We start from the raw sequence: 23,801 nt of genomic DNA, 5'->3' as shown, positions 1-23,801 counted from the left end.
TTCTTACCGGTGTTTTAAACAGGGACTGTTGTCCTAATCTTAATAGTAAAAGTAGTGTTTTCCTACTGTCATTTTGAACAGGAACCATCGTACTAACATTGAATGAGGGACTCCATCCAATTCAAGTTTTCCCAAAGGGTCCTAGACAAGCTCTTCACTCTACCGATGCAGCACGCCAACAACTCATAATTCCCATCAGGTGTAAACGAAGACAGGATAGAATTGGACCCCCCCCTTCTCTCTTCCCTAAACAAGCATGGATGGCTGTCCATTGTCCACTGGGATTAAATGGCCGTTGTTGCCCGTACTATGTATTCGCTAACTATGAGGTCCACATCAGAGTTACGAATTACCTAATTTTTTTTGGACCATATCATGTATTTAATGCGGCCGGGTACGAAAATTAAATCCCAAGGGACCGATGTGAATTCGACCCATGAAGTATTTTACGTAACGGTAATACACTCTGAGTGAAGATGCGTTGTCGTTGATTAATGCTTAAGTCGGAAGTACAAGGCGAGAGGTATAAATGAACTCAGGATTGAGTCATGGTTTCAATTGGACAATTGCCTGAAGATCAGATCATCGCATACATGGGAAGAAGTTGTCTTCTTCTTCTTCTTCTTCTTCTTCTCTCTCTTTATTGGAGATAATCTCTGCGGCTGCTCCTGTGCACACGCACCCTGCACTATTTCCACACTCGATATGGCCAATAATAACTTACCAAGAAAATTTCGATTTTCAAAACACCGATTATGGAACTTACAAGACGCATTAATATGATGTACTGAAAACTATGATTTTTCTTTGATTACAGGCTCTCACAATGTTTTTGGACATACATTAACTATAATTACTAGTGATCTTATGTGAACGTAGTCAAAATGTTTTGAAAAGCAAAGCTAGTTCATGAGATGTGATTGTTAGAATTGGTGGCGCAGCGGAAGCGGATCGAAATTTTGCAATTATATCGGGAGCTATAGAAATCGAAATAAATAAAACGATGAACAATAAAAAGACACCAGAAATTTACGTGATTCGGTTTGAATATTGGAATCTACGTCCATAGGGAGAGTCAGCAAAATAACTTACTATAAATTAGAGAATTGTAAAATTACAATAACTCATGCACTCATATGTTTCTCAGCTCTATTTTATACCCAATACCCACCGTATATAACAACTCAATCAAATGGACTCAACTCCACACAAACCTCTATGAGCTCACGCCTCTCACTCTCTCTCGAGCTCTTTCCTCTCATTGCTGCCTCGTCCTCAGAAGCTCTCTCCTTTTATCGGTGGAAGGGAAGGAAACAAATCAAAATTGTACTCCAGAAATGTCAACACCGTGCTGATCTTCAAAGCATATGCCTCCATGCAGTTAATGTTGGCCTGTGAGCGTATGACCATCATGCACTGGCACGAGGAGAATAGCTTCTGCTTCCCTCTTCTTTCTTTGTCTATCCACAAAAAGACAAAAGAAGTCCACAAAAGTTGACCAAGAAGAGAGAGAGAGGATTCGGCGCCTACAAGATAGGCTTCTGAAGCAGCAAATGCTCGCCAGTTTCTATGGGAATGCACGCACATGGCCATGTGCGTGCATTTAATGACGTAGAAAAATTCGGACGGTCAACTCTTCAGAATGTTTGTTAAAAAAAAAACTCTTCAGAATGATTTCATGCTGTCAAATGAGAAGGGTCACAAAAGTCAACCCATGGATCGTGGCCATCATTTCCAACGTGAAGCTGATATCTAGGGCTGGATTCTTTCGGCTCCTATCACGCGCCACTTCTCATTAAATGCTCCGCGGACATGCTTTCTTGTTACAATATGTAAATGTTTTGTGTGTATAAATCCAAACTCGAAACATAATTTAACAATAATGATTACATAAATAGTAAAGACATATGACATAACGAATTAATAAGGAAATGTAACACGCTTGATTGATTAATCATGTCAATCATAATGCAATTGATATTTTTTATCATCGCCATCCTTACTCTACCAAGAGAGAGTGTATGAGACAACTCTATTTTTCCATGGGCAAAACATTGGAACATTAGTCCGTGTTGATGAAACATGAAGAGTGCCGGTAACTATCAAAATCCATTGGTAACAAATTTTCAATTGATAACTTATTTAGCCTGTAATGCACTAGTAAATTACCACCATTCTATGCAAGTATCAGCAGTTGTTTGGTTGTTTTAAATTGTCGTCTATTTTAATAATTTACCAATATTTATTTGTGCAACTCATCAACTTGTTTAAGTCACTGATTCTCACAAAAAAAATTACAGACTCTTATTTGAGTATACTTACCAATGTTAATTTGATTGTTTGAAAGACTCAACGCGCCCAATTATTTACTAACTTTTATCTATTAAATTTAACAAAGTGTTATAGTTATTAACTTTTATTAAAAAAAAATTACTAACTTTTATATGAGTCCACTTACAAATAATTATTTAATTGTTTGAAATTACCAACCATTGCAATAATCTATCAACAATTTTTATTTGTTAAATATACCAACTTGTTAAAGTTATAACAAACTCTTACGGGAAATTTGCAACTCTTATTTGAGTCATTACCCTATTTGTTTGATTTTTGAAATAATCGATGTTCGTAGTTTACTAATAAATTATCAGTACAACTTATCAACGTGTTAAAGTTAAGGATTTGTCAATATAGCTCTTTTGTCCAATTTTGGTATGAATCGCTGACATGGACGCTAGTTGTATTACATAAAAAAGTCGACACTTACATGAATATTTTTTGTAATTTTTAGAAGAATTTTTCATTCTTTTCTTTTCTTTTTCTTCTTTCCTTAGTTGGATTTGTGGTTAGCAGGGCCCTAATAATGCCCTTGCCAACCACGAGCGAAGGTTGAAGAGGTCGGTTGGCAACCTCATTGGCCTAGAGTTTAAAAAAAAAAAAAAAAAAACAATAAAACAACAAAATATATTAAAAAATTGCTCATGTTAGTGCCAATCATGCCACACAAAATCACCAGCGTCCATGTCAATGATTCTCAGTCAAAAATGATTGACATAACATCATTTGAATATTGTCAAACGATTTAGAATTAAATTGACTAAATTAAAATATTTAGGTCTGAATTGGCTGTCGTATAATAGATTTAAAACTTTTCCGGTAATTTTTTCTCTTATTTGAGTCCACATATTGACATTTGTTTCAATTATGTTGAAAATTACCAAAGCTCGTAGAATTTACAAATTTGTGTTCGTTGAAATTACCATTGTGTTAAAGTACTATTATACAAAATTACCAACCGCCTTCAAAATCATCAACAACTTCAACCGTTTACCAACATTTAATTTCGAAACTTAATTTACTAACTTTTACACAAAATCACGAACTATTGTTTAAGTTAGTTACCAACTTTCACATCAATTTTCTTTTTTGTCTGAAATTACATCAACGTTTCAAAAGTGCCAATTGTTTCAATTATCTACTAACATTTATTTGGGAATTTACCATTGTATTAAAGTCACTAACTCTCATGTGAAATTACCAACTTTCTTTGTATTACCAACTACTCCAATGTACCAAGATTTATTTGCAAGCTTAAGATGCCAACATTTATTTTAAATTATCAACTCTTATTTAAATTGGTTACTAACATTTATTTGATAGCTTTGAAATTACCACCTGCTCGATAATTTACTAATTTATATTGACACAACTTAACCGATAGTCATTGATTGTCAAACGATAAAATCTGCATTGGGTTAATGACTCAGATAGTAGTTAATAATCTATAAAAAGAGTTAGTAACTTAAGTTTAGCAAATAAATGTAAGAAATTATTGGAACGGTTGGTAATTTCAAGCAATCAATTAAACGAGGGTAAGTGAACTCAAAAGTTGGTAGTTCCATCAGTAATTTTAATATATTGGTAAGCTTCGCAGACGAATGTTGGTAAATTATTGAAAATTGGTATCTTCAAAACAATCTTTGCAACTCACTATTTGGTAACAACCAAAAAAAAAAAAAACTCACTATTTGGTAACTTAGTCTATGAAAAGTTGCTACACCCTCAATTTAACGTCGGTAATTTTCCCATGAGAACTAACAACACATTGATAAGTCTAACAAGTAAATGTCCATAAATTATTGAAAGAGTTTATAATTTCAAAACAAGGAGGCAAATATTGGTAAGTGAAATGATCAATTCAATCATACACATTTCAACTATTTAATATAATTTGAAAAATTTTAACTTCAATTTAGTTCTAAATATTTTAACAATTTATCAATATAGTCTAGAATATTTTAATGAGTTGCCAATTCAGTCCTCCCGACCAATTTTGGTCGAAAATTACTGACATGGCTGTTTAGTTAGTGGTATCTTAGGGGGCACAACTAGTGTTGACTTGAATAATTTTTTTTCTTTTCTTTTTTTTGAACTCTGACCTAGTTTTGATGAGGGTGTCATCGCCCTTGCCAACCACAGACAATGGCATTGGTCCCTCGCCTAGATTGGGGTGAGGGCAAGGGTCAATTGACAACTTTGCGAGCCTAGAGTTAGCCAAAAAAGAAGAAGAAAAGAACAAAATTTAAACAAAAAAATTACAAAAATTGTTTACATTAATACTAACTCGTCACATGTCGGTGTTGACTAGACCTCAAGGTAGTGATTTCCTAATAAAATTGGTTGAAATGACTAAATTGGTAAGTCTAAACAAATTTATGACTAAATTAGCAAATTGTCAAAAAATTTATCGCTAAATCAATACAATTAAAGGTTTATATTAAATTGATAAATCATCAAAAGATTTATGATAAAATTGATACAATTTGAAGGTTTGTGACCTAATTGACCATCACGCAATAGATTTAACACTTTTGGACAATTTTCTCATTTCTAAAGAAAAGTTCAGTAACCTTAACATGAGCTACGTCGGCAATTATTTGGTAATTTAAAAATGAAATAAAATAAATATTAGTGCTTTTATAAAGAGTATCAATAATTTATCAACAAATTATAGACTAAGGCTCCGTTTGTTTCTTAGAAAATGAATGAATTGAAAAACTTTATCCTAAAAGTGACGGTCTATATTAGTCACGGAAATGAATGAATGAGAAATATTTTCATCGTCCATGAAAATTATTAGGTTAATGAAAATATTTTTCATGGGCTCATTTTTTCAAACAATACAAAAGATCATATTTAGAATAATATTTTCCGAATCAATTATTTTCGTGAAATAAACACATCCTAAATAAATTGCCGGTTAATACTTAACTATCAAAATTTACCAATGCTTTTCTTATTTTACTTGCACCAAGCAAGATTTTATGATTTTGACACCAGAATTTTTGTAATAGTTTGAGGACGTGACATAGAATGGAAAACTTAGAATTTCCCATCTCTCTCTCTCTCTCTCTCTCTCTCTCTCTCTCTCTTTGAAACGGACATGAGCAACGAACTTGTCGCCTAACGAACTCGCTCTGGCATCTCTGCATCGAAAGATGGTATGCATCGTTGCTCCCTTCGTCTTCCTGCATTCCACTTGCAGTTTTGCAGCTCGGATCAGAGCTGTCCATGTCTTGCTTCTGCGACTTTCTAGCTTTTCCATTCGCGGGGAAGCTTCGTAAATCTCGCATTGCATTCTGCTCTTGATGGACTTTTAAGTTTTGGGTTGAATTCCGTTGGCTGTCGCAAGAAATTGAGCCGAGTGACTGCGGAAATGTGAGATCTCGAGCGAACCTGGACGGAGGAATGAATGTTGATTCGATAATAACAAAATATTTGTTGATCTAGTGCACCATTAAAAAAAAAAAATCGTGTCCCTATTAAGGTGATAATAGTGCAAAATTGCAAGAAAAAAACGGTTAAGCTAGGCTCTTAATGAAATTCCATAACCATTATTAGTGGTGTATTAAATTGTAGGATATATACACTTGATGGAATCACCAATATAAGTGTGGAGCCTATGAGAATTATTGGCAATAGTCTCTAGAGCATAAACCAAGCACGCGCATGGCCTATTAGCGCAAAATTGGATTGAATAGTAAAATTTGTGGGAGTGTAATGTAATTAGTGAAAATTATAATTCACAAAAAGAAATTATTAAAATTATTAGTTCATAGAAGTTTCAAACTTCACCAATAATTTCATGAATTATATTTCATTCATTTTAGGGTTGCTTCATAAGCTAACAAGCACAAATTTTGATACATTACTCTCCAATAACCCACAATTATTATATTTTTTATTTTCAAAACTTTTTCAAATATGTGGGGATTGTTGGATATTTTGGTATTTTTGAAAAATTGTAAGCTACTAATTTTTGTAACAATTTTTTACCATTATCAAATTACAACAATTTTTGTGCCATTTAATATAAAACAATTTTGTTACATTTTATAACTGTTATTTAGCGGTCATGTAACAACCGTGTAACAACTATATAACAGTGATATGATGGCTTTCTAACGTTTCATTTATTTCTACATAAACTCTTCATTATTTTATAATAGCTATAGAAGGGTTATTTTCTTATTCAATTACCAATTTATTCATAACTGTTTCTTAACGGCTCTCTTTTTCTTTTACCTATATTTTATTACTATGAACATAATTGAAAAGTGATATCAATAATTTAAAACCAGAATATTCTTATTTCTCTTTTCCTGTCCGGTTACGTATCTATCATTTCCTTGTTTGGTTATACACATAACATCATTTTGTTGCTTCTAATATTCAGCACAAAATAATATAGAAGAAGGTTTGAGAGGATATACAAATCGAGTTTCATACTCCAAAGGGCAAATTTATCTTAAGAACATTGCTTGCACGCCTCTTAACATTTATTTTTATCTTCTAATCTTTTTCAATAAATATATCATTATTTTCATGTCATCTAATATTTTTCAACATCACTGGTTACTGATTTTCCTGATGAGGGTTCCTAGGCTCAGGTTCAAACGGATGTCTCCGTTTCCGACTGAGACTTACTAGGTACAGTAAGATCGAAGTCCGAGCGCAAGGAACGACATGGAGACTTACGATTCCTGCATTGAACCAGATCAGAGGTGTCAATCTATTGCTAAACTCGATGAACACGTGCTTTCGCAATGTGGAATAGTACATGAACTCGGAACTAGAGGATCTGGTTTGTGATCTTTGAGACAGCAGGAGTTTGGTACGTGAAATGATCTTCTAAAGAAAGCTGAATCTATCGCAAAGCAACCCTCTTCCTCGCGCATGTATAAAGCAATCTCTTCATAATTCTCAAGTGGTAGAAGGTTGCACCATACATATTCAGTGAAAGATACGGGAGTGACGGACGCTGGAAGCTTTGCAAACGCAGCCAGTTGATGCCATATATGGAATTATCTTCTTTAGATTAACGAGGATGCTTCATAGGACATGGCAGGCATGCTCGGTTAGATGTCTAGATGCCTTTCGAGGCTCTGTTCGTCCTCTTCAGGCCCAGCACGGTCAAAACGATCCCGAGGTAGTCATAGTGATATGACGACCGGAAGAGCTGCAGCTTGTGATCGTTCCAAGGCGGGAATCTGAACCAGACGTCGACGAGGAAGCTTCTTCTCATTACTGCTTTTTGGTGGCTGAAGGTGTCGAAGGAGAACTTCCCGTGATATCTGCCCATCCCGCTCTCACCAATTCCACCGAATGGGAGAGTATCGACTAGACACTGACATATACGCAAATCGAACGAAAAAGTCTCTTCGTTAACATTTCTAAGACCTTACTGAGAAACATTAACGTAGACAACTACAAGCCCCAGCAAAAGATGCTTAATTTGCTCTTTAAAGACCGACAAAAATGCACCGGTAGCTTAGGTATTTGTAGATGTTATATAGGATTGAGGTAAACCTGAACGATTGCATCGTTGAATACGATGCTCCCAGACGATGTCTTCGATACCATGCTCCTCCTCAGCGGCTCGTCTTTAGTGAAGACATAGATGGCTAACGGCTTAGGCCTCGAGTTTATGAACTCGATGCTGTCTTCTATCTTGTTCAGCTGTCAAAACAAAATAACGTCATACCAGATTGCACCAGCATTGGTATTCAGCTGGCCACTGATTGCTCGACGACCACTTGATTTTTGAAGAAATGGCATAAAACAAATTGATGAATTGCTTTTTCGGGTTTAACGCATCTTACGGTTACAATGGGAAGTAATGGGCCGAAGATTTCATCCATCATGATTGCCGCTTGAAGTGGAGGATCCATCAAGATCGTCGGCTCAATGAACCTGCATATGTACTTAGATAATCACTGCACTTGAAATTGATCATCTGTAGGCAAATTTTTCCCCTCTTTTTTTTTTGGGGTCGAATTTTCCCTGTACTTAGATAGCATCATTAATCACAAAGTTTCTTCATTCAAGAGTTCGAGTTGGAGCAGAAAAGACGACGTGGAAGAGACGGCTTACAGGCTCTCTTCATCCATTGATCCCCCGTAGACGATAGAAGATTTGACCAGAGGATCGAGTAAAAGGCTCCGCAATCTTAAGAAATGATGCTTATTCACGATTCTCGCAACACTTTGTGACTCCCTTGGATTTTCTCCAAACATCTTCTTCATCATCATCTTCATCAATTCGACCTGAATAGAATAGGAAAGAATGCAAGGAAGATAACATCAGTATCGCCAAGCAAATAAAACATCGAACACCTAAGAAGGAAATAACAGATCATCATCATTATCATACCAAAGAGGAACTGAATTTCTTCTCCACTAGGACATAGTCCACTCCAATGCATATTTGTCCTGCTGAGGAACTAAATTTCGCCCCAAGAACTCGTTGCACAGCCACCTGATAATTAATAGGACAAAAGGAACTGAAAGAGATAACTTGCAAGGTCATTCTGGAATCAAGAAAAGCAAAATCACCTTTCTGTCGAAAGAGCTGGAGAGAGTGTCTATCACGGCAGGGCATTTTCCACCAAGCTCCAGAGTAACGGGCGTTAGATGCTCCGCTGCTGCCGCTATGACTTTCCGTCCTATCCGGGCACTCCCTACGAATTTCAGAAACCGAAAATGCTAAACCATCCATGGGACGGGTTTGAGTCAAACATGAATATTGGAGGAGAGATTCTTCAAACAAGGGTGTTTTGAACCTGTGAAGAATATTTTGTCCCATTTTTGAAGCAGAAGTCGTTCTCCGGTGCCAGGACCACCTTGAATGACTTTCACAGCTTTGTCGTCTAAATAATGAGGAATAGCATTGGCTAGAAGAGAAGAGCATTCCGGAGCCAACTCTGAAGGTTTCAAAACCACGGCATTGCCTGCAGCTAGCGCTCCTATCAGCGGTTCCAAGGACAGTCCTATAAACATAAACATATGGCCAAATATTATCAGGCACAGAGACTGATTGATAACCAAGACATATCACCCAGCCAAAAATTAATCAGCCTTCATAAGTTAACCTTCCAAAAACTACTATCCTCACCGATTGGAAAGTTCCAGGATGAGATTACCAGCACTAGACCAAGAGGCTCGGGAAGAATCTTCGCAGTAGTGAGTAATGCGAGTCTTGGCAGTTTAGCCTATCAATCATATACAAAATCTTAAGAGAATGTTATCATGTTGTATGATCTGCAGTATAATAATAGGCATATTGGTTTGATTTTGTGGATGTAATTCAGGAGGAACCCCAGAGCCTGTCGGAATGCTAGGATTAGCTGTTCGAACTATCATTTATCACCATATATAACTAGCGACATGTTCCGTTCTGTGAATGTTACAAGGAACGCTCTCCAAGTGCACACTCAGCATTCATCTTGAGCAAAAAAGTGCAAGCCCTCACCTTATTGCCGGACATCCATCGTTTCAAGCCGTCCAATGCATAGTTCACAGACTTTATCAAGCTTCCTATCTGCAGATGTAACCGTAAATGAATGGTCATTCCTCAAAATGTCGGTGAACATAACGACGCCTCTAAGGACGAACTCCACAAATGCAAAGCCACGAAGAGAAACCCTAAAAAATGTCGAGGGGACGTAAACAATTGTTGGCAAACGATACACATAATCTCCACCAAAAAACTCAAGCTGTTAGATGCAGTGACACTACATTAGTCCCGTTAAGGGTCCCGTTTCCAAGTTTTGTTCCATAAACCCAGATGATATACTAAAAGAACCTGTCACCGTTCTCGTTCGGTAATTTGTCTTGATTATAGTTGAGAATATTTCAGTTTAGGCTACTTTAAGTATCCACTTTGTCACATCTTTAAGTGAACACTATGTGATTACTGATAAATTTATCCCAAATTTTTACGTTGATCGAATGCTAGCGTGTTCGTCATCTTCACTCAAATCTTGGGTGCAAATTATCTGCTGAATTTGCACTTCTCTCAGTATCTAAGGACCCATTTGGTTCAGCTTTGGGCAAATGACATTGGGAAAATGCAAATACCTTCAAGCTAAAGAGGTTTGTGAAAATGCAAATAGTGTTTGGTAAATTGTAGTTTTGAAGTGCATTGTGAAATGACTTTGGGCAAAATATATTGTTTGGTAAAAATTGCGTTCGGAATTGACTTTTTTTTTTGGATTCCCAGGGAACCCGTACAACCAGTAGCTAGTGGGTAAACCTTGGGGCGACGCTAGCAGAGGACCTTGACGCTAGAGGACCTTGACGCTAGCAGATGACCCACCACCCTAACGTCACGCTTAAGATCCCGTGCATCCTGCGGGATTTGAACCCCTCCGTCCTGGGTAGACATCATGAGAGCTCTTATCCAGCTAGGCCACCGCAGGCGGTAGTTCGGAATTGACTTTTGTTAAATTAAAAAAACAAAACCGGATGGCCAAATCGCCCCCAGTTGCTATTGCCTGAGGTTGCCCACCTCAAGCGCATGACCCAAGCATCGGTCGTGCAACCTCAGGCGGCTGACAACTGGGGCCGATAGTCTGTGGTTGCACGACCTCAGGCAGCCACTTGGGTCGCGCAATTCAAGCCATCAGTCGCTTGGGTCGCGCGATCCGTACATCACCTAAGGTTCGGCGACGGTCGCTGGGGTCAGGCAACCCTCAAGCGACGATCGCCGGCACGCACCACCCCTTGGCTGGTGGTCGTCGACCTCCAATCAGCAGCGGTCCATTGGAGAAGTCGAAGAAGATGAATAATAGCTGAGCTATTTGCATTCTCAAAATACAACTTCCCAAGGTACCTCAAACCTTACATTGAGCTAAAGGCCCTTAGAGCTATTTGGAGATGCAATTGCAATTTGCCAAAGTCGCCCAAAAAACCGAACCAAACACGTTTGCATTTGGCCAAGAGACTTTAGAGTCCCAAAGTCTCTTCTGAAAGCCAAACCAAACAAGGCCTAAGCTTCGATGATTATCTTATATGTTTGGGACAAGGAGACCGTCCCACTCAACCGGCCAACTAGCACCAAACACACGTAGCAACATACGAAAAAAAGATGATCGTATTCATGTAGGTTATTTCAAGTTTAAGTCACCTCAGGCCCTACATATTTCGGAGATTCATTGCATAAAGGAATCCCTCATTAAGAAGGAAGTGCTGCCAATGTAATCCAGGTTCACCTCATCTAGACCCGTTAAATGGGTGGGTCAAGTCGGGTTTGGGTCGGGTCATAAATGGTCCGATCCAAATCAACCCATTTAATCCGTTTATGACCCATTTATTGCAATGCAAAAATTTTTACCCATACCCGACATATTTAACTAAACTTAAGAAAGCTTATTTTTTATATATATTTAAAAAAATTGTATGGCTAAAATATTTTTATACAACACAAATTTAATGGACAATTTTTATAATTTTTAAATTAATTATTTAAAAATTTGAATTTAAATATTTTTATTTTTAAATCAATTTTTAATTATTTTTTTATTTTTTAAATATAATTTTCTTTTTTCTTCTTCTTCTTCTTTGGCCGGCCATCGGCCATGACGACAGCCGACAGTCGCCAAGGCGAGCCTCAAGCTCACCCGACACCGGTGAGCTCGAGTCTCGCTAGATCGGCGAGGCTCGAGCCTCGCCAAACGTCGGCAAGGCATCCGCCTCTCTAGATATGGTAAGCTCGAGACTCGCCGGTGTCGGGCAAGCTCGAGCTCGCCCCTCGCCCTCGCCCGACACCGGCGAGTTCGAGTCTTGCCAGATTCGACGAGTTCGAGGCTCACCTGTGCCGGCGAATGGAGAAAGAAAAAAAAAAAAAAATATAAAAAAAATTATAATTTCAGTTTTTATAAAAAAAAAAAAAGTATTTTTATAAAGCTAAAGAGAGAAGTGAGAGATTGTGAGGTTTTGAGTGAAAATGGATTCTAAATCCAACTCATTTAAAACCCATTTAAGACCCACCTACTTATCAAAAATTTTAATTGTTAAACCCATTTAACTACTTTTTGTCAAAAAATAAGTGACCCGTATATAATCCATTTATGATTTAAATGGGTCATATATTGGTTTAAGACCCATTTTGCCACCTCTAACCTCATCCCTGTAGGCCTCCGCAGGATGTTTGCCCAGGTCCTGATGGAGGGCCCTGAAGATCTCCTCCTCTCTTTCCCTGAGGAGTCGAAGCAAACCTTTGAGCTGGGACTTCCTCCAAGAGGCCTCCATCGTCCTTCCGCTCCTGTAACACTCCCTCATCTCCTCGAGCTCTCTCTCCATCTCCTCCGGGGCCTTAGTTTCGTCTTCCATGTCTCTCTCGATGAACTGAGGCATGTGTGCTGTTCTTCTTGGCTTCTTGGAGGGTCCGTTCATATATGGAAATGCTACTTACCCCTACTGACCGTCTTCAATTTATCCATCCCAAAAAGGCACGGAAAGGACAAGACGATAAAAGTAAAAGAAAGCAAGAAAATCCGGGTCGCATCCTGCACCATCTTCGTTCTTCACATGTATGATGTACGTATGGGCGAAAGCAACGCGAGGAAGGGCGCCGAATGCATTCAAGAGTAAATTCGTGAAAAGGACGGCTCGCCCCGGTGTGGCACTGTACCCTCCCCGGCCTTGGCATTCGTGTAGCTTCGTCCATCGCGCGTTGGCCCTTCCGCCCGTCGCTGTCGTTTGATCTTGATGATGGTAGATGTAGGCGCGAATTTAAGCTGGCTCGACTTTTAATCAGATCATAGTTCGAGAGAGAGAGGAGACCGAGACGTGAAAGCGAGCTGCGCTGTGAAGAACCGGTGATTTGCACCAGGTAGAAAGGTTACCAGGCATCATTTGGTCATCCTCGGAGCTTCTAACTCGGCCCACGGGAGGGGTGGTGATCAGAGAAAATGTTAACTAAGCAATTCGACAATGCTACATCAAGATGTTTAAACGAACGGAACATGTACACATGGTGATTGGAACAATCAGAATGGATTCTTTGTATACACAAGCAAATCTTAACATCGATATGTCAGTCCATAATTCTAAAATAAAAATTAATATTTTCCTACTAGTGTTTGGAACAGGAATTGTGGTCCTAATCCTAATAGTAGAAGTAGTCTTTTCCTACTGTCATTTTGAACAGGAACTATCGTACTAACATTGAATGAGGACTCCGTCTAATTCAAGTTTTCCAAAGAATCCTAGACAAGCTCTTCACTCTACCGATGCAACACGCCAACGACTCATAATTATCATCAGGTGTGAACGAAGACGATATGGAATTGGAACACCCCGCCCCCCTCCCTCTTCTCTCTTCCCTAAACAAGCATGTATGGCTGTCCATTGTCCACTGGAATTAAATGGTAGTCGTTGCCCGTCCTATGCATTCGCTAACTATGAGGCCCACATCATGAGTCATGAATTACCTAATTTTTTGGGACCATATCATGTATTTAATGCGGCCGGGTTCAAAAATTGGATCCCAAGGGATCAATGTGAATTCGACCCATGAAGTATTTTACGTAACAGCAATACACTCTAACTGAAGATGTAGGATCATCGTCATTGATTAATGCTTAAGTCCGAAGCACAAGGGCAGAGGTAAATATGAACTCAGGATTGAGTCTGTTGAGAAAACTCCTATCGGGTTTTGAAGTTAACAAAATTTCCATTCTCTTATTCTTACTCTTACTCTGAAGGATACTAGAGTTATATCGTGAAATGTTGTTAAAGTTTATTTTACTTCAAAAGTCTTTTCTACTATGACGAAGATCTAAACTGAACCCAATTCAAGAACGGACATATAATCAAACTCGGGATTATTGATCTTTCAATAAGGATTCAATACGTGCAAGATTTATCCTTAATATCAGGCTTTATGGTAGAGATTCTCACTTACATTTTCTAAATATATTGATGAAATCAATCACGGATTGATAAAATCAATTTCGAGGATAAGTTTATTTTTGGAAAGTATCTACTTATGAAAACTTAGATTCTGATACCACCCATTCGGGTGGCGCTGCTGGCGGCGAACTTCTCCCCCTAACGCAAGGGGAGGAGTTCGATTCTCGGGCGTTGCAGGGTGACTTACCCAGTGGCACGTGTGTGGTGGTTAGCACGTGTTGCCCCCAGGGTTTACCCCCTGTTACCCCCGCCCTTTCGGGCTGTCCGTGTTGGTACAGTAGGCGGATTCCCTAGGTCAAAAAAAAAAAAAAAAAAAAAAACTTTGATTCTGATTGTAAGGGCAACCAGAATCATTGGATTTTCACCTCAATTTTCAAACGGCTATAAGATTTCCTTAATCAATTATGTCTGATGGGTTGATTGGAAGAAATTTCTCTGGAAAATGCCAACGGATAGAAATGCGTAGAGGAGTATTTAAGGAGGTCATTTGGTCCATTTAAAAGAGTGCGTGAAAATTAAAATTCCAAAGTTTGAAGGCTTTCCAATCGCTTGTTCTTCATCAATAGTGAGAGAAAAACACAAAATGAATGACTTAGTGAAAGAAAGAGAAACTCTTCACTAAGTGATTTTTACCCAAAAAAAAAAAAGTGATCGTACTCAAATCGTTGTAAGTCTCTTTTGATTCCTTAGTGAAATTCAGCCAGAAGGCTGTCAGTATGGAAGAGTGGATATAGGCTTAACTTAAGCCGAACCACTATAATTTTTGTGTCCAATTTTCTCTTCCCTTAGTTTCCTTGATTTAATTGTTGCAATATTTTTTCTGAGTTCTGCTAATTTTCAAAACATCTTATTTGAGTCTAAATTTATATCAGAAGTCTGGTGTCAGTTAGACTTTGTTTGAAAAAAATAACTTTTACTGCTTTTATTAGCTTAATTTATTTTTACACCTATTCACCCCCTCTAGGTGGTAATACTAGCGCTTTCAGAGTCATGGTTTCAATGGGACAATGGCTTGAAGATCTAATCATCACATACATGGGAAGAAGTTAAGTTGTCTTCTTCTTGTTCTCTCTTTTTATTGGAGATACTCCCTGCAGCCGCTCGCAGAGGCGCACCCTGCACTATTTCCACGCTCTATATGGCCAATAATAACTTATCAAGAAAATTTCAACTATCAAAACACCGATTATGGAACTTACAAGACACATTAATATGATGTACTGAAAACTATGATTTTTCTTTGAGTACAGGCTCTCGCAATGTTTTTGGACATATATTAACTATAATTACTAGTGATCGTTATGTGAACATAATCAAAATGTTTTGAAAAGCAAAGTTAGTTCATCTGATATGATGATTGCATAAATAGTAACGTAAAAAATCGATTAGCAAATGCAACACGCTTGATTGATTAATCATGTCAATCATAATGCACGTGATATATTTTATCCTCGCCATTCATACTCTATCAAGAGAGAGTGTATGAGACAATTCTATTTTTCCCTAGGCAAAGCATTGGAACATTAGTCCATGTTGATAAAATATGAAGAGTGCTGGTAACTATCAAAACCCATCGGTAACAAATTTTTGACTGGTAACTTAGGCCCTGTTTGTTAACGTTCTTTTTTTCTGTTTATGAACAAAAAAATTCCTTTTTTTGTTCCAGGGAAAAAAAAAAGAACAGAAACGCATTTGTTTGCGTTTTTGTTCCAAATCTATTTTTTTGTTCCTAGGAACACATTTGAAACAGAAATGAGAAATCTGGAACAATTTTTAAGAATAAATTTTCTCTCTCCTCTCTTTTTCTTCTCTTTTTTTTTTCTTTTTTTCTTTTTCTTCTTTTCTTTTTCTTTTTTCTTTGGCCGGTCGCCGGCCATGGCCGAGGCTGGCGACCGACCATCGAGGTCCGGCGACCTCGCCTTGGCTGGGCGAGCTCGAGCTCTCCGAGTGAGCCCAAGCTCGCCTAGCCAAGGCGAGGCCGAGTCTCGCCAACGCAAGGCAAGGTTGGGCGAGCCCAAGCCTCGCCGGCGCGGGGCAAGGTTGGGCGAGCCCAAGCCTCGCCGTGGCTAGGCGAGGTCGCCAGCCCTCGTCGGCCGGCCCAAGGCCGGCGACTAGCCAAAAGAAGAAAAATAGAAAAAAAGAAAAAGAAAGAAAATTAAGAAAAATAAAATTAAAAGAAACAAAAAAGTACACAAATTTAGGAAACGTGTTTCTGTTCATTTTTTATTTCCGGAACAAGTTTACAAAATGCCTTCTTCTGTTCAAAAATTGTTCCCCGGAGCAGAAATAGTTTTTTCTATTTATGTCCCTTAGAACAATTTTTGAACAAAAACGTTACCAAACGCGCCCTTATTTAGCCTGTAATGCACTTGTAAATTACCACCATTCTATGAAAGTATCAGCAGTTGTTTGGTTGTTTTAAATTGTCATCTATTTTAATAATTTACCAATATTTATTTGTGTAGCTTATCAACTTGTTTAAGTTACTGATTCTTACGAAAAAAATTACAAACTCTCATTTGAGTATACTTACTAATGTTAATTTGATTGTTTGAAAGACTTAACGCGTCCAATTATTTACTAACTTTTATTTGTTGAATTTAACAAAGTGTTATAGTTGTTAACTTTTATTTATTTTTTTAAAATACTAACTTTTATATGAGTCCACTTACGAATAATTATTTAATTGTTTGAAATTACCAACCGTTTTGTTAAATAAACCAACTTGTTAAAGTTATAGCAAACTCTTACAGGAAATTTGCAACTCTTATTTGAGTCATTACCCTATTTGTTTGATTTTTGAAATAACCAAATGTTCAATAGTTTACTAATAAATTGTCAGTACAACTTGAAGTTAAGGATTTGTCAATACAACTCTTCTGACCAATTTTGGCATGAAATCACTAATGTGGACGGCTAGTTGTACAACATTAGAAAGTTGACGCTATTGTAGATAATTTTTGTAATTTTTAAAAGAATTTTTAATTTATTTTCTTTTCTTTTTCTTTTTTCCTTAGTTGGATTTCTAGCCGACAAGGCCCCAGGAATGCCCTTGGGGCCACGGGTGAAGGCCGAAGAGGTCGGTTGGCAACCTCATTGGCCTAGAGTTTAAAATAATAATAATAAAATAATAATAAAACAAAACAAAAAATTGTCCATGCTAGTGTCGGTCATGCCACACAAGACCGTCGGCATCTACGTTAGTGAGCTAAAAATGGTTGACATGATGTCATTGAAAAATCATCAAACAATTTAGAATTAAATTAACTAAATTAAACGGTTTGGATTTGAATTGGTCGCATACAATAGATTGAAAATTTTTCTGGTAATTTTCTCCTTATATGAGTCCACCTATTGACATTTGTTTCAATGTTGAAAATTACCAAAAGCTCGTAGAATTTACTAACTTTTGTTCGTTGAAGTTACCATCATGTTAAAGTGATATTATACGAAATTACCAACCGCCTTCAAAATCATCAACAACTTCAACCATTTACCAATATTTAATTTGAAAACTTAATTTACTGACTCTTATATGAAATTACCAATTATCTTCGTATTACCAACTACTCCAATATACCAAGATTTATTTGCAAAGCTTAAGACGCCAACATTTATTTTAAATTATCAACTCTTATTTAAATTGATTACTAACGTTTATTTGATAGTTTTGGAATTACCACCTACTCGATAATTTACTAATTTATATTGGTGCAGCTCAACAAATAGCCATTGATTGTCAAAAGATAAAATCTGCATGGGGAATGACTTAGATAGTAGTTGATAATTTATAATAAGAGTTAGTAACTTAAGTTTAGCAAATAAATGTAAGAAATTATTGGAACGGTTGGTAATTTTAAGCAATCAATTAAACGAGGTTAAGTGAACTTAAAAGTTGGTAGTTTCGTTAGTAATTTCAATACACTGGTAAGCTTCGCAAACAAATGTTGGTAAATTATTGAAAACAGTTGGTATCGTTAAAACAATCTTAGCAACTCATTATTTGGTAACTTAATCTATGAAAAGTTGCTACACCCTCAATTTAAGGTCGGTAATTTTCCTATGAGAACTAACAACACATTGATAAGTTTAACAAGTAAATGTCGATAAATTATTGAAAGAGTTTATTATTTCAAAACAATGAGGCAAATATTGGTAAGTGAAACAATCAACTCAATCCTAAATATTTCAACTGTTTAATATAATTTGAAACCTTTTGACTTCAATTTAGTTCTAAACATTTGGAAAATTTGTCAATATAGTCTAGAATATTTTAATATTTGTTAATTCAATCCTCTTAATCAATTTTGGTCGAAAATTACTGACATAGCTATTTAATTAGTGTTATCTTGAGGGTACAATCGATGTTGACTTATACAATTCTTTTCTTAGGGGCCCTCGCCTAGATTTGGGTGAGGGCAAGGGTCGACTAACAACCTCGTGAGCCTAGAGTTAGGAAAAAAACAGAAAGAATAGAACAAAATCTAAAAAAAAAAAAATTACAAAAATTGTTTACATTAACACTAGCTTTCGGTGTTCACTATTGAAATAACTAAATTGGCAAATCTCAAAAAAATTGGGACTAAATTAGCAAATTTTCAAAAAAATTATCACTAAATCTGTACAATTAAAAGGTTTATATTAAATTAACAAATCATCAAAAGATTTATGATAAAAGTGACACAATTAGAAGGTTTGTGACTTAATTGACTATCATGCAATAAGTTTAGTACTTTTTGGACAATTTTCTCATTTCTAACGAAAAAGGTCAGTAACCTTAACACAAGCTATTATTCATAAATTATTAAAATGATTGGTAATTTAAAAATGAAATAAAATAAGTATTAGCACTTTTGTAAAGAGTATCGGTAATTTATCAACAATTTATAGACTAAGACTCCATTTGTTTTTTAGAAAATGAATGAATTGGAAATTTTTTTCCTAAAAACAATAGATCGCAGAAATAAATAAATGAGAAATATTTTCATCATCCATGAAAATGATTAAGATAATGAAAACATTTTTCATTGGCTCATTATTTCAAATAATACGAAAGATCATATTTAGAATAATATTTTCCGAATCAATATTTTTTGTGAAATAAGTACACCCTAAATAAATTCCCAGTTAAATTTAATTATCAAAATTTACCAATGCTTTTCTTAATTTGGTTGCTCTAAGCAAGATTTTATGATTCTAACAACAGAATTTTTGTAATACTTTGAGGACGTCACTTAGGGTGCGCATGGATTTGTTTCTGTTCTTTTTTTTTCAGGAGCTAGAAACAAAAAAAAAAAGTGTTTGTTCCTGGTAACGTTTTGAACAAAAGAACACGTTTGGTAACGTTTGATCGGGAATAAAAAATGAACGAAACACGTTTGGTAAATTTTATTATTTTTTTGTTTCTTTTAATTTTTTAAACATTTTTTTTATTTTTAATTTTTCCTTTCTTTTTATTTTTCTTTTCTTGGTGGTCACCGCCTCCGGCGACGCCGACATTGTGGTCGGGGCAGCCTCGCCCGGCCACGACGAGGCTCGCCGGCCTGGCGAGGCCGAGCCCGGCCGTGGTTGGGCGAGGCTCGCCCAGATCCGGCGAGCTCCGGCGAGCCCGAGCTCGCTGACCATGGCGAGGCTCGGCCTCGCCCCGTGCGGCGACGCCGAGCCTCGACAATGGGTCGCCGGCCATGGCCGAGGCCGGCGACCAGGCCAAAATGAAAAGAAGAAAAAAAAAGAAAAAAAAGAAGAGAGAGAAGAGTGATTTTTGTTCTTTTGTTCCTTCCGGAAGTGTTTTAACTTTAAGGAGAAACAACTTTTTTTTTTTTTTTTTTTTTTTATTTCGTTTGAAACAAAAAAAAAAAAAAAGAACAGAAACGCAACCAAACGCGTTTCTGTTCCTTTTTTGTTAGGGAACACTTTCTGTACAGAAGTGTGCCGGAAACACTTTTTTTTGGAGTGTTTCCATGCACGCCCTTAGAATTTTCCCTCTCTCTGTTTCTGAAACGGACATGAGCAACGAACGCGTCGCCTAACGAACTCGCTTTGGCATCTCTGCATTGAAAGATGGTATGCATCGTTGCTCCCTTCGTCTTCCTGCATTCTACTTGCAGTTTTGCAGCTCGGATCTGAGCTGTCCATGTCTTGCTTCTGCGACTTTCTAGCTTTTCCATTCGCGGGGAAGCTTCGTAAATCTCGCATTGCATTCTGCTCTTAATGGACTTTTAAGTTTTGAGTTGAATTCCGTTGGCTGTCGCAAGAGATTGAGCCGAGTGACCGCGGAAATGTGAGATCTCGAGCGAGCCTGGAAGGAGGAATGAATGTTGCTTCGATTGTCGTTGTGTGATCTTGTGGAACTATTGATTCTTTTGGTGAGATCTTGTCATCCTCCGGCGAGCCCCGATAGCTTAAGTCCAATTCCTTGTCGAATTGCATTAGATCTGGTGCAGATTGGGGCATTTGTGTTAATGGGTTGGTCGTGATTTTGCGTAGGACCCTTAAAAATCGCATCTTTGAGGACGTTGCTCGTTGATATCTGTTTTCATGTGGAATGGATTTGTTGTTGAATGATTATGGGAGATATAAGCATTTGTATTGCACGTCGTGCTTTGAGTGTAATTGCTTTGCTTCGTCCTCGATTTTCAGATTCACTTCGTGCTTCTCATAAGTAGGCAGGGTAAAGTGAGGCTGACAAAGTGGTATTCAGCTTATCCTCAGAAGGAAAGGACTAAGGTATTTTCATTTCTTACGGTCCTGAGAAAATTGTGATCTGTGCGGATGGCTTTAAATGTAGATCATGTTCCCTGTTGACTTTAATCTGGACAATATGACCTCAAAAGAAATACTCAAACTACGTTAAGAACAGTATGTGGAAAATAATCTGTGCGAGGGAGGTGGTCCAGTAAAACCCTTTGCTTGTACCAGCTTCTGAGTATGTGGCGTGCATTCTCTCATCACCTCATGCGTTTGCTTTTCCTTTTCACATGAAGTGCTGGACTCAAACAAGAATTACAACAGTTGCATCACGGATATGGATAGTAAAAGTTATTCTCTTGAAGGAGCGCATGAATTTTCTTAACTGGCTGATGTATGGAGAGATGGAAAGAAAGAACACTCATAGTAGCACCAGTGATAAGTTTATCAATCTTGCATTTTAGCAATGTCTAAAATGCCTATAAAACTAGCAATTTTGTCCCATGAGATATTTGTTTTCAGTTTTTCTTCCCTCTTAGAAGCGTTTGAGGTAATACTGGTCAAGTTTCATCCTGTCAAAGGGGTTTTTAAGAAAGCTCGCGAAAGTTTAAGCGTGCGATTGTTTGTTTTTTTTAGCTTAGGGTGTTATGTAGTAGAAACAGGACTAGGATTTCGCTTAAAAGGAGGCTAAGCAACCATGTCCAGAGGGATACTTCCGCAGCTGAGCGAAAAAGGCACCATAAGAACTCGGAAATTTTATGTCTACGGCCTTAAATACAGAATTAAGAAAACTTGCTCTCTTGATGCTTCTTGGTGCGATAATTGAAAATGAGAGTCTGCTTCACTATCTTACTCTATTTTCTCTTCTAGTGCTTCCTCTAAGATTGGTCATTCATGTTGATCTAGTTATTTGAGAGTTATCAGTAGGGACTCTAGACTTGTCGATTAAAAAAAAAAGTAAGGAAACCACCAAGCTTGTCTCCCTCATTGGATAATTTGTGGACAGTCCCTTTAGTGAATAGTCATAGATATTTCCTTCACTGGATGACCTTTGACAGTTGCACCATCGATTACTAGTGGAACCTTGAGCCATGCTATATCAATGCCACTTCCATTAGCTTTTTATTTGCTGTTCAGTGAGGATTTCTAGTTGCTAATGTTAGTCTCCACCGGGAGAGAATTTGTTGATATGTAATATGGGCTATTTCTCGTGCATATGGTAATTCAAATCCTCAATAGACCTATAAAATGTTACTGGAACTTCTGAACTGTGCTTAGTTTGTAACAAATCCTGCTTCATCTGATTATTGAATGTCTCCATCATGCTGTGAGTAACATATTCCCATTCTAATATACTATTATTTCATGTACGCTTATGCTGTTAGGTTATTCGAGAGATTAGTGGTGAAGTACTTGCAAGAGGACCCAAACTTTGCAACTTTGTCGAGTGGAGAGGATTGAAAGTTGTTTATAGAAGGTATGCCTACAGTTTTTGCAAAGTCTTTTAGCTGTCTGTACATTCTGTAATTCAGTAGTTGGCAATGAGTCATGCAATGGAGTTTGCTTAAGAACTGAAATATGCAGTTTGTTATGTCATTTGTTGATGTGGTCAGGTATGCCAGCCTTTACTTCTGTATGTGCATCAACCAGGGCGACAATGAACTGGAGGTGCTTGAAATAATCCACCACTATGTGGAAACTTTAGATCGCTACTTTGGAAGTGTAAGCTTTTTCATCTTGAAGAATGAAGAGCAAGATTCCGAGTTTTATTATGAGTTGAAGTTGGTTTGACAGATTTTTACCTTTTTTGGTGCCTTCTTTCGTTTCCTTATTAGGTGTGCGAGCTGGACTTGATCTTCAACTTCCACAAGGTACGGACTCTAAACCTCCCTTGCTGGGATCCTCTTTTCGACCACACAAAAGACGGATAGATTCTTCTCTCACTGGCCTTGCTCTTAGTGCATGCTTTAACTCCCCTACAGCCAATTTAGCTACCTTGCCTTCTCTGTAATGTGAATGTGATTCTGACAATGAACCTCAAACTACTAGGCTTATTACATTCTGGATGAGCTACTGCTGGCTGGCGAACTTCAGGAGTCGAGCAAGAAAACTGTTGCTCGACTTATAGCTGGGCAGGTGCGTTCCTGTCCTTTTACTCGGAGTTGGAGGTTCTGTTCGCCCCTGACTGATTCTTAATCGCAGGATGCTTTGGTGGAGACTGCCAAAGAGGAGGCTAATTCCATCAGCAACATAATTGCTCAGGCCAGCAAATGAGGGTACTGCTTCCTCTCTCAATCGACTTCCGAATCTCCAACTGATCTGGCAACCGAGAGAATGAGCTGGAGGAAAATTGGTCACCCAGCATCAATTGCATATACGTCATTCGTCTTCCACATATTTTGTCACCATTCAGTGTTTTTAAATTTCATTTTTTCATGTAGTGCTGCTACATGTATTGAGACTCTTTTTACATAATTAGTTTACAGAATGATGCCACTCTTATTGTGTGTTCAACATGAAGCAAGAAATTCCCGCTGGCAGCTTGCCGTGGTGTCGTAAATTACTTTTGTAAACCTGCCTTAAGATAACGTAGCATTACTACTGATTTAACCCATTGCTGATTTAGCTCATTGTCTTTAACAAGCAGTAGTAACATATTGTGTATTGAGGAAGAGTGAGATTAATCACACTCGCAAAAAATCAAGGTCATGTCGTCGGACCTCTCTGGTCTTATCACATGAACAACACTCCTTCAAAGCTTAACTTCATCTACTTCCTCGAGCCTGATCTTGAGTTCAAATTCATCGACTCTGAGAACCCTGGGAATCAAAATCAGATGGACATCCTTCTTTTCCTCTC

The 23,801-nt window shown here is 37.5% G+C and overlaps 2 protein-coding genes across 4 annotated transcripts; one reads left to right on the top strand and one right to left on the bottom strand.

Annotated features, from left to right (window-relative positions):
- The first annotated feature begins 5,413 nt into the window (after positions 1 to 5,413).
- Positions 5,414 to 23,521, top strand: LOC104421523 (AP-1 complex subunit sigma-1). 3 transcript variants are annotated; one of them, XM_010033497.3, is made up of 7 exons: positions 5,414 to 5,501; positions 20,895 to 20,981; positions 22,328 to 22,419; positions 22,556 to 22,664; positions 22,778 to 22,813; positions 22,992 to 23,078; positions 23,145 to 23,521. In XM_010033497.3, the coding sequence occupies exons 1-7, from the start codon at positions 5,499 to 5,501 to the stop codon at positions 23,214 to 23,216; spliced, it is 486 nt and encodes a 161-aa protein (XP_010031799.1). In that variant the 5' UTR covers positions 5,414 to 5,498; the 3' UTR covers positions 23,217 to 23,521. The 3 variants fall into 3 exon arrangements, with proteins under 3 accessions (XP_010031799.1, XP_010031798.1, XP_010031797.1); XM_010033496.3 differs by lacking the exon at positions 5,414 to 5,501 and adding an exon at positions 20,188 to 20,318; XM_010033495.3 differs by lacking the exon at positions 5,414 to 5,501 and adding an exon at positions 20,345 to 20,620.
- On the bottom strand, positions 7,071 to 12,767 carry LOC104423292 (aldehyde dehydrogenase family 3 member F1). Its single transcript, XM_010035804.3, has 10 exons — positions 12,462 to 12,767; positions 9,811 to 9,879; positions 9,454 to 9,550; positions 9,122 to 9,328; positions 8,895 to 9,019; positions 8,713 to 8,817; positions 8,434 to 8,606; positions 8,163 to 8,253; positions 7,870 to 8,019; positions 7,071 to 7,687 (listed from the first exon to the last, which is right to left on the bottom strand). Exons 1-10 carry the CDS (start codon positions 12,732 to 12,734, stop codon positions 7,427 to 7,429), a joined length of 1,551 nt encoding a protein of 516 aa, XP_010034106.3. The 5' UTR covers positions 12,735 to 12,767; the 3' UTR covers positions 7,071 to 7,426.
- Positions 23,522 to 23,801: the final 280 nt, after the last annotated feature.

This window comes from Eucalyptus grandis, chromosome 10 (genome assembly GCF_016545825.1).
Source record: "Eucalyptus grandis isolate ANBG69807.140 chromosome 10, ASM1654582v1, whole genome shotgun sequence".
In the NCBI taxonomy this organism is placed as follows: Eukaryota; Viridiplantae; Streptophyta; class Magnoliopsida; order Myrtales; family Myrtaceae; genus Eucalyptus; species Eucalyptus grandis.
The sequence above is the reverse complement of the archived record's forward strand: the minus strand, read 5'-3'. Positions and strand labels throughout refer to the sequence as shown.

Bases quoted from the DNA above. Each gene is read 5' to 3' on its own strand.
- LOC104423292 (XM_010035804.3), bottom strand. From the start codon at position 12,734: ATGAACGGACCCTCCAAGAAGCCAAGAAGAACAGCACACATGCCTCAG. The intron at 9,551-9,810 runs GTGAGGGCTTGC...TATGATTGATAG, and splicing joins GATGGATGTCCGGCAATAAG to GCTAAACTGCCAAGACTCGC. The intron at 8,607-8,712 runs GTATGATAATGA...TATTCTATTCAG, and splicing joins AGAAATTCAGTTCCTCTTTG to GTCGAATTGATGAAGATGAT.
- LOC104421523 (XM_010033495.3), top strand. From the start codon at position 20,570: ATGTTGCTTCGATTGTCGTTGTGTGATCTTGTGGAACTATTGATTCTT. The intron at 22,814-22,991 runs GTACGGACTCTA...TCAAACTACTAG, and splicing joins TGATCTTCAACTTCCACAAG to GCTTATTACATTCTGGATGA. The intron at 23,079-23,144 runs GTGCGTTCCTGT...TCTTAATCGCAG, and splicing joins CTCGACTTATAGCTGGGCAG to GATGCTTTGGTGGAGACTGC.